The 14,605-nt window shown below is 58.6% G+C and overlaps 7 protein-coding genes across 7 annotated transcripts; 3 read left to right on the forward strand and 4 right to left on the reverse strand.

The window, feature by feature from the left end:
- Positions 1-329: 329 nt before the first annotated feature.
- BKCO1_930001 (uncharacterized protein) lies at positions 330-1,387 on the forward strand (the record flags this gene model as incomplete). Its single annotated transcript, XM_020279955.1, has 3 exons — positions 330-365; positions 446-546; positions 613-1,387. 3 exons carry the CDS (start codon positions 330-332, stop codon positions 1,385-1,387), a joined length of 912 nt encoding a protein of 303 aa, XP_020125369.1.
- Positions 1,388-1,538: 151 nt separating this feature from the next.
- On the reverse strand, positions 1,539-3,401 carry BKCO1_930002 (phosphotransferase enzyme family protein; the record flags this gene model as incomplete). Its single annotated transcript, XM_020279966.1, has 3 exons — positions 1,539-2,491; positions 2,541-3,308; positions 3,362-3,401. 3 exons carry the CDS (start codon positions 3,399-3,401, stop codon positions 1,539-1,541), a joined length of 1,761 nt encoding a protein of 586 aa, XP_020125367.1.
- A 504-nt stretch (positions 3,402-3,905) lies between these two features.
- BKCO1_930003 (integral membrane mpv17 pmp22 family) lies at positions 3,906-4,870 on the forward strand (the record flags this gene model as incomplete). The annotated part of the gene is made up of 3 exons (XM_020279971.1): positions 3,906-4,001; positions 4,096-4,557; positions 4,718-4,870. 3 exons carry the CDS (start codon positions 3,906-3,908, stop codon positions 4,868-4,870), a joined length of 711 nt encoding a protein of 236 aa, XP_020125368.1.
- A 767-nt stretch (positions 4,871-5,637) lies between these two features.
- BKCO1_930004 (cation-transporting atpase 4) lies at positions 5,638-7,205 on the reverse strand (the record flags this gene model as incomplete). Its single annotated transcript, XM_020279972.1, has 4 exons — positions 5,638-6,292; positions 6,456-6,835; positions 6,893-6,997; positions 7,053-7,205. The coding sequence occupies 4 exons, from the start codon at positions 7,203-7,205 to the stop codon at positions 5,638-5,640; spliced, it is 1,293 nt and encodes a 430-aa protein (XP_020125365.1).
- A 2,512-nt stretch (positions 7,206-9,717) lies between these two features.
- BKCO1_930005 (uncharacterized protein) lies at positions 9,718-10,071 on the reverse strand (the record flags this gene model as incomplete). Its single annotated transcript, XM_020279973.1, has 2 exons — positions 9,718-9,799; positions 9,857-10,071. The coding sequence occupies 2 exons, from the start codon at positions 10,069-10,071 to the stop codon at positions 9,718-9,720; spliced, it is 297 nt and encodes a 98-aa protein (XP_020125366.1).
- Positions 10,072-10,471: 400 nt separating this feature from the next.
- On the forward strand, positions 10,472-11,650 carry BKCO1_930006 (heme steroid binding domain protein; the record flags this gene model as incomplete). The annotated part of the gene is made up of 1 exon (XM_020279974.1): positions 10,472-11,650. The coding sequence occupies one exon, from the start codon at positions 10,472-10,474 to the stop codon at positions 11,648-11,650; it is 1,179 nt and encodes a 392-aa protein (XP_020125363.1).
- A 294-nt stretch (positions 11,651-11,944) lies between these two features.
- BKCO1_930007 (very-long-chain acyl-synthetase family protein) lies at positions 11,945-14,486 on the reverse strand (the record flags this gene model as incomplete). Its single annotated transcript, XM_020279975.1, has 6 exons — positions 11,945-12,572; positions 12,642-12,840; positions 12,928-13,388; positions 13,570-14,197; positions 14,277-14,408; positions 14,465-14,486. 6 exons carry the CDS (start codon positions 14,484-14,486, stop codon positions 11,945-11,947), a joined length of 2,070 nt encoding a protein of 689 aa, XP_020125364.1.
- Positions 14,487-14,605: the final 119 nt, after the last annotated feature.

Here is a 14,605-nt window from a genome sequence, read left to right on the forward strand (position 1 = left end):
GCCGCAATATCGTAAGACGTGCGGAAATGGCGTGCCGCCGCGCCCTCCCCCATGCTCGCCCGATGGGATGGCGACGCGATCGCGGGGCAGACACGCGGAATAGCGCGACCGTGGTGTCTAGGTAGCATGTGGGCCAAGGCGGGGGCGCGGCGGCGGCGGTTGCGTATGTGGTGTGGGGACGAGGGTATATAGGGAGCCGTGGAGAAGGGTGCAGACTGTTTGTTTTCCAGCATCGCAGTTGAACAGTATCAGCCTTCAATCATCAATCATTCCATCGTCGCTTGAATATACATCGCATCATACACATTCCACGCCCCTCGTCGCGAAAAATGGCATCACCGATCAAGAACGTCGTCCTCATCGGGGTGAGTGCGAACCACATCTACACAAAAAGCTTAGAATGCACGCCGCCATACTGACTGACCTTTTTCTCTCCTCATCCCAGGCCGGAGGCAACCTCGGACCCTACATCCTGAAGGAGTTCCTCGCCGCACCCGGCCTCAACGTCAACGTCCTCAGCCGTCCGGACTCGAAGTCTACGTTCCCGTAAGCTCTCCCCTCCCCCCCACCACCACCACTGAACGCAACAAAACTAACCAAACCCCACCACAGCGCCGACGTCACGGTCCTCAAATCCGACTACACAGTCCCGTCCCTCACGTCCGCGTTCCGCAGCGCGCACGCCGACGTCGTCGTCTCCCTCGTCGGCACGCCCGGCTTCGGCGCGCAGCAGGCCTTCATCGACGCCGCCATCGCGGCCGGGGTGCGGCGCTTCGTGCCGTCCGAGTTCGGGTCGGACACGAGCAACAAGGCCGTCCTGTCGCTCGTGCCCTTCCTCAACGGGAAGCGCGAGGTGGTCGACTACCTCAAGAGCAAGGAGGGCGCGATAGAGTGGACGGGCGTGGTGACGGGCCCGTTTTTCGACTGGGGACTCAAGGTCGGGTTTCTGGGGTTCGATGTCGCGGGGAGGAAGGCGAGCGTGTGGGATGGGGGGGTTGCGAGGTGGGGGACGACGAATGTGAAGGATATCGGGCGGGCGCTGGTGGGGCTGGTGACGAGGGGGGAGGCGTGGGAGAAGAGTGCGAATAGGTATGTGTATGTGGCGGGGTTTGTGGTCACGCAGAAGGAGGTGCTGGCGGCGTTTGAGAAGGTCACGGGGGAGAAGTGGAGCGTGGAGGAGGTGAGCGTGGAGGCGAGGGCGAAGGCGGCGAGGGAGGGGATCGAGAAGGGGGATTTCGGGAAGGCGGCGGATTTGCTTCTCGCGGCGACGTTTGGGAAGGAGGAGTTGGGGACTCTTCCCGAGTTGTGGAACGAGGTGGTGGGCCTGCCGGCGAAGGGGGATCTGGAACTCACGGTGAAGGAGGTCGTGGAGGGGAAGAGGCCGTGAGGGGAGGCGGTGCATGGTGGTTTTTACGCGAGGATGTAGTCAGGTGGATGCGTGTGGTTTGTTCGGTAGTATAAGGTTGAATTGCTGAGAATGTGTTCCAGATGAGATCAACCATGTTGTGAGAGAAATTGGTCTACGGCGGCGATGGATTCTATGCAGACGGCTGAGGATCCACTACAGTCCGCCAGAAAGTTGGTCGCGAGATGCCCATCCGCTTGCAAAGAACCGTCTCAAATTCGTCCGGTGTCTCGAAAGTCTCTCCGGTGCTGTCGCTCACATCCACGTCCGGAAAGTACTTGCCGCCGTTGGACTTGACTCTGTCGTGGACGCTATTGTAGTATTTGCGAGCGCGGTCGTAATTGTCGGCAGAAACGGCACCATGAGCAGCAGTTCCGGTGATGGTGCAGAAGAAAGCCCATTCGTCTCGCACAGCATCGAGACGCTCCTTTTCGCGAAAAACCTGTTCCTTCTCGGCGCTGGGGTATGATATGGGGCACGGGGGGACATGGCCGTCTTTCGTCCTTGCGATATTGTCCCATTGCTCAGTGACTTTGATCAGAACGGAGTGGAGGTCGACAATGTCGCGAGGCTTTAGCTTGATGGCAAAGAGCAGTTCTCGCAGCAAGGGCCAGTTGGGTATGCTGAGAAGGATGTCGATTCCGTCGGCCTGTTTCATCTTTTCAAAGCTCCTTGTCGCCACCATCCATCGACGCCAGCTCATCAGCTGCTTCGCAATGAGCTCCTGCCGCTTGTGGGAAATATTCTCGGCTTCTCGTGGCATCTGTGGGATGCTGGGGGGCATGTGCGTGGGGGGAGGTCGAGCCTGAAGCAGAAGAGGTTGAACATCAGTGGCACCCCAATCAAGTATTGCAGCAATGTCCATGTCTCGAGACGGACCGAGACGGAGCTCTTGAGGGTCCAAGTTTAGGATGTCGAGACGCGTCAACTTCGGGAGGCGAAGTGCTGCATTGACGTGTGGTGAAAGATGAGGCAAGATTTTCAGGTAATCCTCATAGAGCTTGTGGTGCTGTGATGGATCCAAACCTTCACCCGCCCTTGGCAGTAGCACGGCAGTATTATACTTGAAGACATCAGGATGCATGACTGGACTGGTAAGCTGGGTGATGTGTGGGCGCTGGCTACAGTGACTTACAAGGACCACGTGATCGGCCGGAAGTGTGGTGGTCATACCTACTGCTGCAGAATGGCCCAACGCAAAGTTCGGTGCCGGGAATGGGATGGGCTGCTGCGGCAGCCTGGTCCTCGGCATGATAGACATTTCCAAAGGCCGGGAGGTTGGTTGCGAACAACTTGGCGTCAAGATGGGCTATCTTGTCTACTAAGCTGAGTCGTTCTTGGTCGTCCAAATCCATCCAGAGGTTGCGGACCACGGAGCCCTCGGGTTCTTGAAAGGCGATGAATGGTTGGCCAACGACATTGTCCTTGGTGCAGTGGTGCATCAGGACTTCGGGGGCGGGGATGCCCTGAAGTCTTGCGAGATGCATAGTTGCGACTTGACTCGCCACGCTCATCTTGTACTGGTCGTCTGCGTTGCGGAAGTAAAGCCGGAAAATAATGCGTGGACTCGAAGGCAAACCAGCATCAGCCCGGAGTTCGCGATAGCGAGTGGTGTCGCCAAGCTTGTAGATGTTGAGGGGTCTGCTCGGCGGCGACCCTAGGTTCGTCATGATCTTGCCCGCAACAGTCGCCAGCGCAACAGAATCAAACTCGAGATATTTGACGGCATGTGCAGTTGCTTCGCGGAATCTCGACAGGTCAGCGTCATTGCTCTGCCACCGACGAGGACAGACATACAGAAACCGGTGTGAAGTAGAGGTCCATAGACGCCAAAACTCTTGTGGGAGATGTGCAACGCGGTCCGGCAAAGGGGCGCGCAGGTTTGCAAGGTCGCGATGCTTGCCTTTGGAACAATTAGCCAGTGGTGTAACATGTCAGACGACTCGTCACCCATACTTTTGGACGACGCTGAGCGGCGCGAAGGCGCCCGAGCCATCAGCCTCGGGGAGGCTGCCCCCCGCGCATGGCGTGGTGTCAGCTTTCTCAACATTGCGTGTCAAAGGTGCGAGGGACGACGAGCGATGATCGACGGGTTTATGCAGCGTCATAACCAACTAAGCGATCTACCACATCAACCCTCCGCCTCCAGTCTTTACCTATGGATCAAGGCCCGCACGCTCTCCTCTCTGCCTCAATTCCATCTTCCCACCGCCACGCTTCCACCGCCGCCTTGTCGCCTCCCGTCCTGTGACACTCTGCCTCGGATCCGCCCCGGCGCAAAACCGTCTCCTCCTCCTCCGCCGCCGCGTCGCGCCTGCGCCCACCACATCCAGCCGCCGCCCCTCCGCCCGCGCGCCAACCTCGAGCCCATCTCCTAGCACGAGAAATCGTCCTGCCCGAGCTCCCTAAACCCCACTCCTGCGCCTGTCGCCGACCATCGGAGCTCGACCGCGCCCGTCCCAACGCAACCACCACCGCAGCCACAACCACAACCACAGCCATGCCGAGCCCAATGGTGCAGCAGACCATCACGGCGGCCGCGCTGTCCGCCGCCAGCAACATACTCGCACAGCTCATCACGGCGCAGAAGACGGGCGTGAGACAACCCAGCATGGCACATTCACCATAACCACACCCTCCTCACCCCGCCCCCGCCCCCGCCCCGCCCCACCCCCACAGCTACAAAGTAGAGAGGAAGCAAAGGGAGCGACGGAGGGCGAGAGGGACAGAAAAAGCTGACAGGAGCGTTCCCTCCATCCCTCCTTCCATCGGGGGGAGAGGATGCCGGGGGAAAAACCACAAACAAACAGCAAACCTTCACCATCGACGCCGAACCCGTCGCCAAGTTCGTGCTCTTCACCGCGCTCAGCACGCCGCCGAACGTGCTGTGGCAGGAGTTTCTCGAGGACGTGTTTCCGGGCGAGAAGAAGAAGCGGCTGCCGCCCACCAACAGCAATGACAACAACAGCGAGAAGAAGGACGCGCAGGTCAAGGATGAGCGGAAAAACGCGGGGATGGACTGGGCGAACGTGTTTTGGAAATTCCTGCTGGACCAGACGGTCGGCGGTGTCGTGAACACGGTGCTGTTTATTGCGGGGATGAAGGCGTTGAATGGTGGGGATGCCGAGGCGGTCAAAGTGGCTGTGAAGGAGGTGAGTGAGTTTTGATGAGCTGTCTGTTTTTACTGCTGCTGCTGCTGCTGCTGCTGCCTGGACGTCTGGCTGTGTGTGTGGACGGATGAGGCTCGATCGGAGGTGTTGTGATTATGTGAAAGTTGTTGTGGCTGATTGAATCTGTCGCGGGTCTGCATAGGGTCTCTGGCCTATCTTCCTTGCGGGCACGAAGCTGTGGCCGCTGGTGTCCATCATCAGTTTCACCCTGATTCCGGTGGAGAAGAGGGTAGTGTTTGGCAGCATTATTGGTGTTGCTTGGGGTGTGTATCTGAGCTTGATTGCTGCACAGTAGGCTGTCTTGTGATGCAGAGGGCTCTCGGGTTTTGTGAGTTGGAGTTGTCCATTCAGTACTGCTTCCTGTGGAGAGACGGTGTTGAATTGCGGCATGGTTCTATTCGGCGTACGGAGTCTCCGGCTGGTATGCGGATATGATCGCATTGTTACGGCAGTCTAAACGAATTGAGAGCCAAGGCTTCTTTCAAATTCTACTCTTTATGACTTGGCCTAAGCGTTAGAAAGGTTCGAAAAAGAATGATGACCTTTGGCAGTCTTCAAAATTTCGGTCAAGCAATCATATGATATATTTGCGCCCTTACTACAGAACTTCTCGGGCGAGATGGCAAGGATAGACGAAAACACCAATGGGGGCTTGCCAAATGCACGAGGCTCACACTTGAAAACCAAGGTACTCCAGCAGCAGTATGCGCTTTCAATCCAACCCGACGAAGCCAATGGACCAACTACAACATGAGAACGGTGGATGCGGCTCAAGAGAGGTAATTTCACGTTATGTCTTCAACTCGTTACTCAGTTTTATGTAATTACAATATTTTAGAGAGTCTACCACCGTAGCTGTACCAATGAGGTACACGTTCCTGCCACGAGTTTCCAAAACGCCAACCCGCCAGGCGCCTCCCAACCACTCCACTCCACTTGCTCCACCAGAGTCCCATCACACACCAAGCCCCCATTCCACCAAAAATAAGCCAGGAAGCAGCAAGGGGGAATAAACGAATCAGAAAGCCCAAAAGAAAAAGGAAAACCCAACGCAAGGGCATCTCACCTCTTCCCCCCAAACATGCCGCCGCCGCCGCCACCACCACCGCCGCCGCCGCTCTCATCCGACAACGGCGACGGATGGTCATGGCGATCGCGGTCGTACTCGTGCTCCTCGGGATGCCTCCGCATGTGCTCGCGATCGAAGTCGTCCATCTCCAAGTGCTCGACGACGCCGACGGCCTCGTTGGTGACGGTGACGTGGCTCTCCTTCAGGATGTACTTCTGGCTCTCCGCGTCCGACAGCTCCTCCCAGTTGCGCTTGCCCGCCTCGCACGCCGTCTGGTAGCGCTCCCCGCCGCCGTAGGCCGCGGCGTCCCTGCCGCCGGCGCTGCCGTTGCCGTCGTCGCCCGACATGCGGAACGTGTCGAGTTTGTGGTGGTGGTTGTGCGTGCTGGTCAGGCGGCTGCCGCGGCGGGTGCGGCCGCCGTTGGCGGTCGTGGCGGCGTCCTTGCTGGGCCCGCTGTGCGACAGCGAGGAGCCGAAGAAGGGGATGAAGCGGAGGAGGGGCCGCAGGGCGGGGAGCGAGCCGGCGACGAGGCCGATGCCGGATTCGATGATGGACCAGACGGCGATGTTGGCGAGGCCGTAGAGGTAGTCGTCTGGGCTGTTGTAGTTGAGGAGGTAGCGGAGGCGGACGAGGGTGGCGGTGGAGGCGCTGTTTTGGGGGGAGGGGGGGTTAGCGGTGGTGGGGGTTTGGGGTTTTCTTTTGCTTTTTTTTTGGTCTCTTGGGGGTGGGTGGGGAGGAAGGAAGGGGTGGATGAGAGGGGCTGTGAAGTCCATGGGGTCGAGAGATGGAAAGAAGAGTCGGTCGGACTTACACGACACCCAGGGCCAGGATAACGACGACAGAGGCTTTGATGCGGAAGCGCAGCTGAACGTTCCATAGGATGAAGGCTGGAAGAATGGCACAAGACCAGTCGGTGATGATGGAGCAGGCTGAAAGGAAGTATGACGAGTTGGTGATGACCTTCGTGTCGATGCAGGTGCCGAGATCCTTATCCCAGGTTGCGGCAATCGGCTGGCATTGGGCCAGGACGGTGGCGATGGTGGTTACGGCGCCGATGGTACTCAGGAACATGATGCCCCAGAGCGAGTAGCGGTATTTGCGCTGCTGGGTGATGCGGAGGAGGGCGATGCAAATGGCACACTTGATCGGTACGGTGGAGGCAATGTACCAGATCTGGAAGAACATGAACCACTGTCAGGAAGGAGGATTAGCACGCATCTCTCGGTGGAAAGCGGGGGTCAACCATACCTTACGGCCCTGTTGGTCATAATAGACAGTAATGCGTTCCTTGTGAGCGCCAATGCCGTTATAGGCTGATGTGATTGTGGCCTGGCAAGCAAGTGTGTATAGAACCTATCAATCGTCAGTGAAAGTAGGGATAGGGTTCGGGCGTCCAAGCAACACTGACAAGTCCTGACACCATCATCCAATCATCCAAACCAAACGCCTTCATGCCCTTCCGCACGAGCACCCGAGCAACGACGACGACCCATGACAAGGTAAGAAGGACAATAGACACAGTCTCGAGCACGAGCGCGGGACCGGTAGGAGAGAGCACCATGGGTCAGGTGCAAAGAAAGAAGGAAAGAAGTTCAACAAGGTCCGAGCCGGTGGCAGTGGGTCAGGTGGGCCATGGCCGCCTGATATGTATCTACAGCGAGAGAGGCGGAGATGGAACAAAGAGGGGCCAAGCATGGCGGAAGGCGGCCAGAGTCTCAAGGAACTCTGCTACGCTAGGACCGGTCCAGCGGATACGGGGTCTACCTGGTAGGCGATTTTCTTCAAGCCGTGCACCCTGTCCCTGTCCCAGTCAGGCAAGCCACCTTCTCTATCTGGCGTTGTCGGTGTCAGCCTGGCGACACGGAATTGAGTTTGATGCCCGCGCGGAACCAGCTGGGATCAGCTGCGGATACCGAAGGCCACTCATTTAGTTCACCACGCCTCATCCACGTGGCATGGCTGCGGCAGTTGATGGCGTTCCTGCTTTAGAACGGGCGCTAGGGATTAGTGGTAAGCCTGTGCAACGGTCATAGCATATCCTCACGAACCAGCAGCATCCAGCTACTGTCGACAGAACAATAATGCCGGTGAAAATCCTTTCGAGCCGAGGCCTCGCACACAGGGGTCAGTATAGGGCCTCGAGCGCAGAGTGAAGCGGGGGACCTTGCGACTTGCGTGCTTTAAACAGGGCGTCTGGGCTCAGAAGCGACGACGCGCTACTGGCGACGCAGGCTGATACGCCGGACGCCACTCCGGTAGGGCGCGCATCACCACGGTCCCTAGTGTCGATCTTCGCTGGGCCATAGAGCGGCTGATCCTGCAGCGGAGCCGCATCTTGCTAGCCGGGTTAACCCGACGAAAACGATAACACAAGATTGGGTTCGAGGTGGGTCGTGGCAGATGGAATTCCTGATCTGAAGACATGGAGAAATAGGAGTTCAGAAGGGGCGAAAATGAGCAACACGGAGATGCGCGAGTAAGCCAATGGCAATGGTGAAGAAGCGCGATGTTTGCCTCACCCCTCAACACGAGCTTTTCGCGCTTGGCTGCCTGAATCACGGTCTTGGTCTACCCAGCTCGCAGCCACATCGTACCACCGCATCATAGGGGCGGCGGGTGTTTGATTGGCCTGCAGTCTTTGCAGTCGGAGATAAAGAGGCCAATCAGCTGAAAAGGCGTCGTGTGCTTGTCGGGTCCGGATTGATGTGCGACAGGGCCGAGCTGATCAGTGATCAGTGATAGATCTGGATCTGGATCTGGATGCGGGAGAGGTTTTGTAGGCTCCGCTCCTCGCCACGTCCACCACTAGTTCCATCACCTGATTGACCGTGAATAATGTGTCTCGATGGTGGGTTGAGTCCAGGCTCTTAAGATTTGAGCTGACTAGCACCAGCGTCGCTGAGTCGGCCTGGAAGGATCCGGATGCAAACCAAGGCGTGTTCGCAGCAGCCAGCGTCTGCCATGTTCCTGTGTCGGCCTGGATCTGCTCAAGGGGACGCTTCCCCAGAACGCCATCAAAAAGCAACCATGCTCGCTTATCTTCCCGAACAGCATCTCCATTGCGCAACTGATGAGTACATCCCTCGTATCCTGTACCCGCGATTTCTCCGAAACCCGCCGACCCACAACCCTGAAAACTTTTCCCTCGTGAAGCCCACAACGTCTCGGCTCAGATCAAAATTGGAAAAGAAAAAGTCGGGCCAAAGGGCAAAAGGAAATCTCTCCCGGACAGGCTTGAACTGTCAACCTCCTGATTGCAACGACATCAAACACCAAGGACGGCATCGGATATCTTTTAACAGTCAGACGCGCTAGCCAATTGCGCCACGGAAGATCAAGCAATGCTTGAAACCCAACCTCTGGTTGGAGTGGCAATGGTTAGGTGGGTTTTTGCTTGTGTATAATATAATGTGTAGAACATGTCTTGGCTCCCCTCCAAGGCAGGATAGCATGGGGGCGGAGGGTTGAAACAATTGGAGTACTGCTGTGTAATGAGCTACTGACTCAGGCTTACTGTCGATGGAATCGACAAAGGTGCTGCAGAGCTGTTTTGCGTGGTGCCGTTCATCAAGGATCTGGCTGTTCCCTTTGTCCGCAACATCCATGTCCGCCAACCCTGTCAGCTAAAGTCAATTAGACATTCCGCGGTCGCTGTTGTTTCATGTTCCTGCCTGCGACTCTAGGGTGGACATGGTTCTTCGTAGACCGTTCACTGTCGCGTAGCTCGGCTGTACCCCACGGAAAATGGACCGTTGTTGATATCGGCGAGATGAGGTCCGGACGCCCGTCATCGTACGATGCGCACATGAAGCTGAAAATCGAGCCGAGGACTTCAGAAGCTCTTTAGCGCTCATGGGTTCCGCGTGACTTAGTCAAAAAGGATGTCTCACGCCACACCACTCTAACTTTTATGATCCTGCAAGGGCAGTCTCGCATTATGTGCGCCAATTCATTCACCACTGCTAGCCCAACTAACCAACAAACCCAAATTTCCTCTTCGCATCTCTCTCAAACATTTACGGCGTAATTTCCAATAGCCATACATCATAAGTCGTCTAAGGTGGAATCCACACTCAAGTACCCCAAGATCCAAAAATGCCTATCCACCAGGCCTTGCTGGTCTTGTAGAAGGTGCTGTAGTAACCGGCAGTTCCTCTACCTACGCGTTAGCGAAAAGTCGCAGGCGAATGGCTCGCCAATCCAAGTGCATACCCTCTACCGTAAAACTGCTTGTCTCGCTCTTTCTCCCACTTCTTCCATCTTTCCTTGTCGGAGAGAGAGGCGTCCATCCACGTTGGTTTCGAAGCTGGTTTCGGTTTATCGTCTGTCTTTGTTCCCGAGCCGTTTGGAGAGAATAGGGTGGACTTCATTTTGGATTGCGACGTGGATTTGCTTGTCGATGCGGACACACTGTCCGCGTCAGACATGATGAGAATCGGTATCTGATGTAACAGAGACGATCAAGAGCTAGAATCGTTGGGTGGCGGGGCGGTGGAGAAGCCAGATAACTGTAGATTTCGTGAACTATATATCAGGTAGCTATACACGCGAAGGATGTGGCTGACACGCTGCTGCGCCTTGTTGTACGCACGGAAATCGCTAGAGGATGGAATAGAGGCAGTGCTTTGCTGCGGGTCGTCGGGCCAAGACGCGGGGGTCGGGCGGGCTGTCCAACGGTTCCGAGCCAGTTGGTCATGAAGGGCCCAAGCTTTTCCGCCAGCACCCCCGAAAACAACAATAACCATACATGGCCTCTTCCTCAACCTCTCCTTTCCCCACCTCCTCCGCCACGTAGGAGCCGCCTCATCCTACCACACCCTCGCTACCATGGCAGAGGTACGCCAGCGGAAGGCCAATGCCTCCTCCGACCCGACCACCGCCGCCGCGCCGCCCGCCGCATCCGACTCCGAGACGAACAAGCAGAAGAAAAGCAGCAGCACCAGCGCCCCCAGCGGCTACGACGTCGGCATCCTCAACGTCGCGCTGGCAGTCGGCTCGATCCTGCTCCTCACCGCCGTCGCCATCGGCCTAGCCATCCACTTCCTCGACCCATTCCAATACCTCGACCTCGACGACAACTCCTCCTCCTCCTCCCCCTCCTCCTCCGCCGCCGCCGCATCCTCCAAACCCAACAAAGACAGCCCCAGCCTCCGCACCTTCACCCCGACCACCCTCCTCCCCTACACGGGCGCCACCCCCAACACCCCCATCTACCTCTCCATCAACAACACCGTCTACGACGTCTCCGCCTCGCCCACCTTCTACGGCCCGGGCGGGCCCTACGCCCACTTCGCCGGCCGCGACGCCACGCGCGCCTGGGTGACCGAATGCTTCGGGTCGGGCCTCACGCCCGCCGAAGCGTCCGACGCCGCCTTCGCCGCGTCGCAACTCGCCTCGACCCTCGCCGGCGTCGACGCCATGTTCCTTCCGCTGTGGCTGGACGAGGCGCTGGGCGACGCGGCCGACGGCGCGCCCGTCGACGGCGACGCCGCGGCGCTGTTCCCCGCCGCGAGCGTGCCGCCGGGGACGGTGTTGCCGGAGAGGTTGCGGAGGCAGGCGAAGGCCATGTTGGAGCGGATGCCCGGGGGCGGGGTGGTGGGGGAGGGGGAGAGGGCGGAGAGGAGGGAGGCGGATGCGGTGGAGGCGCGGGAGGCGGTGGAGAGGGCGTTGGGGAAGTGGGTGGGGTTTTTTGCGGGGGCGGCGGGCAAGTATCCGGTTGTGGGGAGGATGGAGGAGGGGGAGGGGGAGGACGGGTTGGAGGAGGATGGGGAGGAGCCGCCGGCTTTGTGCGAGAAGGCGAAGCGGAAGAGGCCGGTTAAGGGGGGGAGGCTGGAGGGCGTGATGGGCTTGATGCAGAAGATGATGGAGGGCGGGGCGGATCCGGCGGCGGCTGCGGCGGCGGGTATGGCTGCGGGTGCGGGTGCAGGTCAGGGGAATGGGCAGATGCCGGATTTCGTTAAGCAGATGTTGGAGAAGAGGGAGAGGGAGAAGAAGGACAAGAATTAGACGGGTTGTTTAACCTCACGTAGAAAACTCTAATAGCATCTTTAATTTGAAAGCATTTGCTCTAATTGGTACCAGAATTCCGGGTTGGGCATACATGCATACGTCAAAATCTACGAAACCACTCCACCCGCCGGCGTAACTGCGTAATCTCTAGCTCTACACATCTCATGGATTGCCAGTGCAAAAATCTCCCCTCACTCCTCCAACGCCATTAGCCAAATGAAGAATGAGACATCAACAGAGAATTGTCAACGCACACATCTACACACACCACCTCCAAGCCACGAAAAGCCTCTACAACCGTGCCGTCTCCTGGTGACCAGCGTCATGCGAGGCAGCCACCTTTTTGAGCCCCTCCAGATCCGCCTCGGTGAACTCGACATACCCATTCCCTCTGTCCTTGATATTCAACGCCTCCGGCAGCCAAAGGATCTTATCTCCACTCATCTCCCCCTCGGCAATCTTTCTGACATCAATGCCCTCGTTTTTCAGCGGCGTCTTATTCTGCTTGTTGTTATGCATCGGCTGCATATTCGCCGTGACGCGCAGAAACACGGGCACGGCATACTTGGGCAGCGACTTCCTCGCAAACGCCAAGAGCTCCACGCGGAAAGCCGGCGACGACCGCGCGTCGGGCGGGAGGTGGAGGGCGGCGCAGCCGGCGCGGCCGTCGTGGCCGGGCACGTCGACGCCGTAGACGATGGCTTCGAGGACGCCCGGGTAGCGGCCGAGGGCTTCGGCGACCTCGGCCGTGGAGACGTTTTCGGACTTCCAGCGGAACGTGTCGCCGAGGCGGTCCATGAAGTACCAGCGGCCGTCGGACGTGCGGCGGAGGGCGTCGCCCGTGCGGTAGAAGAGGTCGCCTTTGCGGAAGACGTCGCGGGCGAACTTCTTGCTCGTTGCTTCCGGGTTGCGCCAGTAGCTGGAAGTGGGTAAGCTTGCTGTTGTCGGGTAGGATGTGCCGTGCGATGGGAGGAAATCGAGTGCTTACCCGACAAAGGCGGCTTCTGATTCCACCTGGACGAGAATCTCACCGCCCTCTTCGAGGGTTTTCCGTTTCGCGAAACCGGTCTTGGGATCTCTGTACATATCCCCCGTCTCGTGGTCTATCTCTACAGGGATGTAAACATTGCGTGTCTGCCATCGGGTGATGGCACCGTGGTGTCCAACAGCGCCCTGTGTGTACTCTCCTACTGAACAGTCAGCGCCCGAGACTGAACACGCTCGACAGCAGAGAAACCTGCTGACGTAGGTTCTTCAAGTGCGATTTGACCTACCTCTGGAAATGTTCATCAGACCAAAAGTGCCTTCTGTGCTATTGAAAAACTCGGCGACAGTCTCAACACCGAAGCGCTCGCCAAACTTCTTCCACACATCGGGACGCAGGCCGTTGCCGAACATGAGTTTGACGCGATGCTGCTTGTCGAGTGGGGAAGGAGGAGCAGCGAGGAGGTATCTCGCCGTCTCACCGACGTAGACAAAAGCGGTGGCATCGCTGTCTCTGACATCTTTCCAGAAGTTCGAGGTGGAGAATTTCTTGCCGATGCAGAGGGTGACGCCCGTGGTGAGGCAGGACACAGCTACCGTGTAGCCAGTGCCGTGGTACAGCGGCATACAGTTGTACCATCTGTCGCCATTGGGACCGGTCTTGAGGCCACAAGCTGCGATACGGGTGTTTGTGATGGCCCACGCGCGGCCGACATGGAACGGACATGCTTTGGGCAGGCCAGTCGATCCACTAGAAGAGTTAGCTTCGCCCCATATATTTCCCCAGAGCATCGGCCGAACATCACGAGACCGGAGATGGAGGACGGTAAAGAGAAAGGACAAAATGGCGGGGCCCCGGCCTTTTCCCAATCAGGCACCCAGCTCCGGATGAAAAAGCCAGAGCGCATCGGTATAAAAAAGAACCTACGCACCTCGTGTACATCAAGCACATGGGATCCGTCGGCTTGACGCCCTCCCTCACCGCATCCTCCAACCTCTTCGGCTCCCTCGTCGCGATGCCCGCCTTGGTCTCCTCATCCACCTGCACGATCCTCATGCCCAGCTCGCCCTCGATCTCGGCCCGCACCTCCTCGATACGCTGCCGGCACCCTTCATCCGCGTCGACCAAGATGACGTTGGCGCCGCTGACGCGCAGGCAGTGCAGCAGCCCCTGGCCGCCGAGGTTGTAGTTGATGAGGGCGGGGGCGGAGCCGGCCTGCCACGAGCCGAGCACGGCGAAGACGAAGTCGGCGCTGTTCTGCAGGTAGAAGGCGACGAGGGTGCCGGGCTGCACGCCGGCGTCGAGCAGGAAGCCGGCGTAGCGGCAGGCGTGGGCGTGGGCGTCGCGCCAGGTGTGGGTGCCGCCGTCGCGCGACCACAGGCAGGGCTGCGACGCGGGCAGCCGCTCCACCTGCGCCTCGAAGTTGTACCAGAGCGAGTTGCGGTTTGTCCTGGCTGCGAATCGAAGAGGCGCTGGCGTTAGCCCGGGTTCTTGCTCGCGCCGGGCGCTTGGCTTGTGGATGCGGAGGAGACTGGGGGTGTCGGAGGGGGTAGGCTGAGCTTCGGCGGTGACAATTGACGCGCGAAGGATGGGTGGAAGTTGGGCTCCGGCGCGCTCGTGCTCATGGCGGCGACTCACCTTTCCTCTGAAACTCGGCGACTTCGCGACTGACGGCTCGATTGTTGCTCAAGTCCTTGGACAGGTGGAACTTGGCGTCGAGGTACAGGGCGGCAGCCGAGGTGCCGGCCACGGCGGCGGCGGCGATGGGAGCTGGGCAGTCGGTCAGCGTGTTTGGGTTGGGATGTTTTGCAGGTCAAGCTACGTACCTAGGGCGGCGGCGGCGGCCATCCTTGTGCAACGCTTCAGCGAATCGAGGCGACGTTGGTTTCCTCGTCTTCGGGGAGGAGCGGGCGAGGACTGGAGAAGGTGCCGGCTGCGAAGACTTAAGGAGATCGGCAGTTCGCAGC

This window comes from Diplodia corticola, assembly GCF_001883845.1.
Source record: "Diplodia corticola strain CBS 112549 chromosome Unknown scaffold93, whole genome shotgun sequence".
NCBI lineage: Eukaryota > Fungi > Ascomycota > Dothideomycetes > Botryosphaeriales > Botryosphaeriaceae > Diplodia > Diplodia corticola.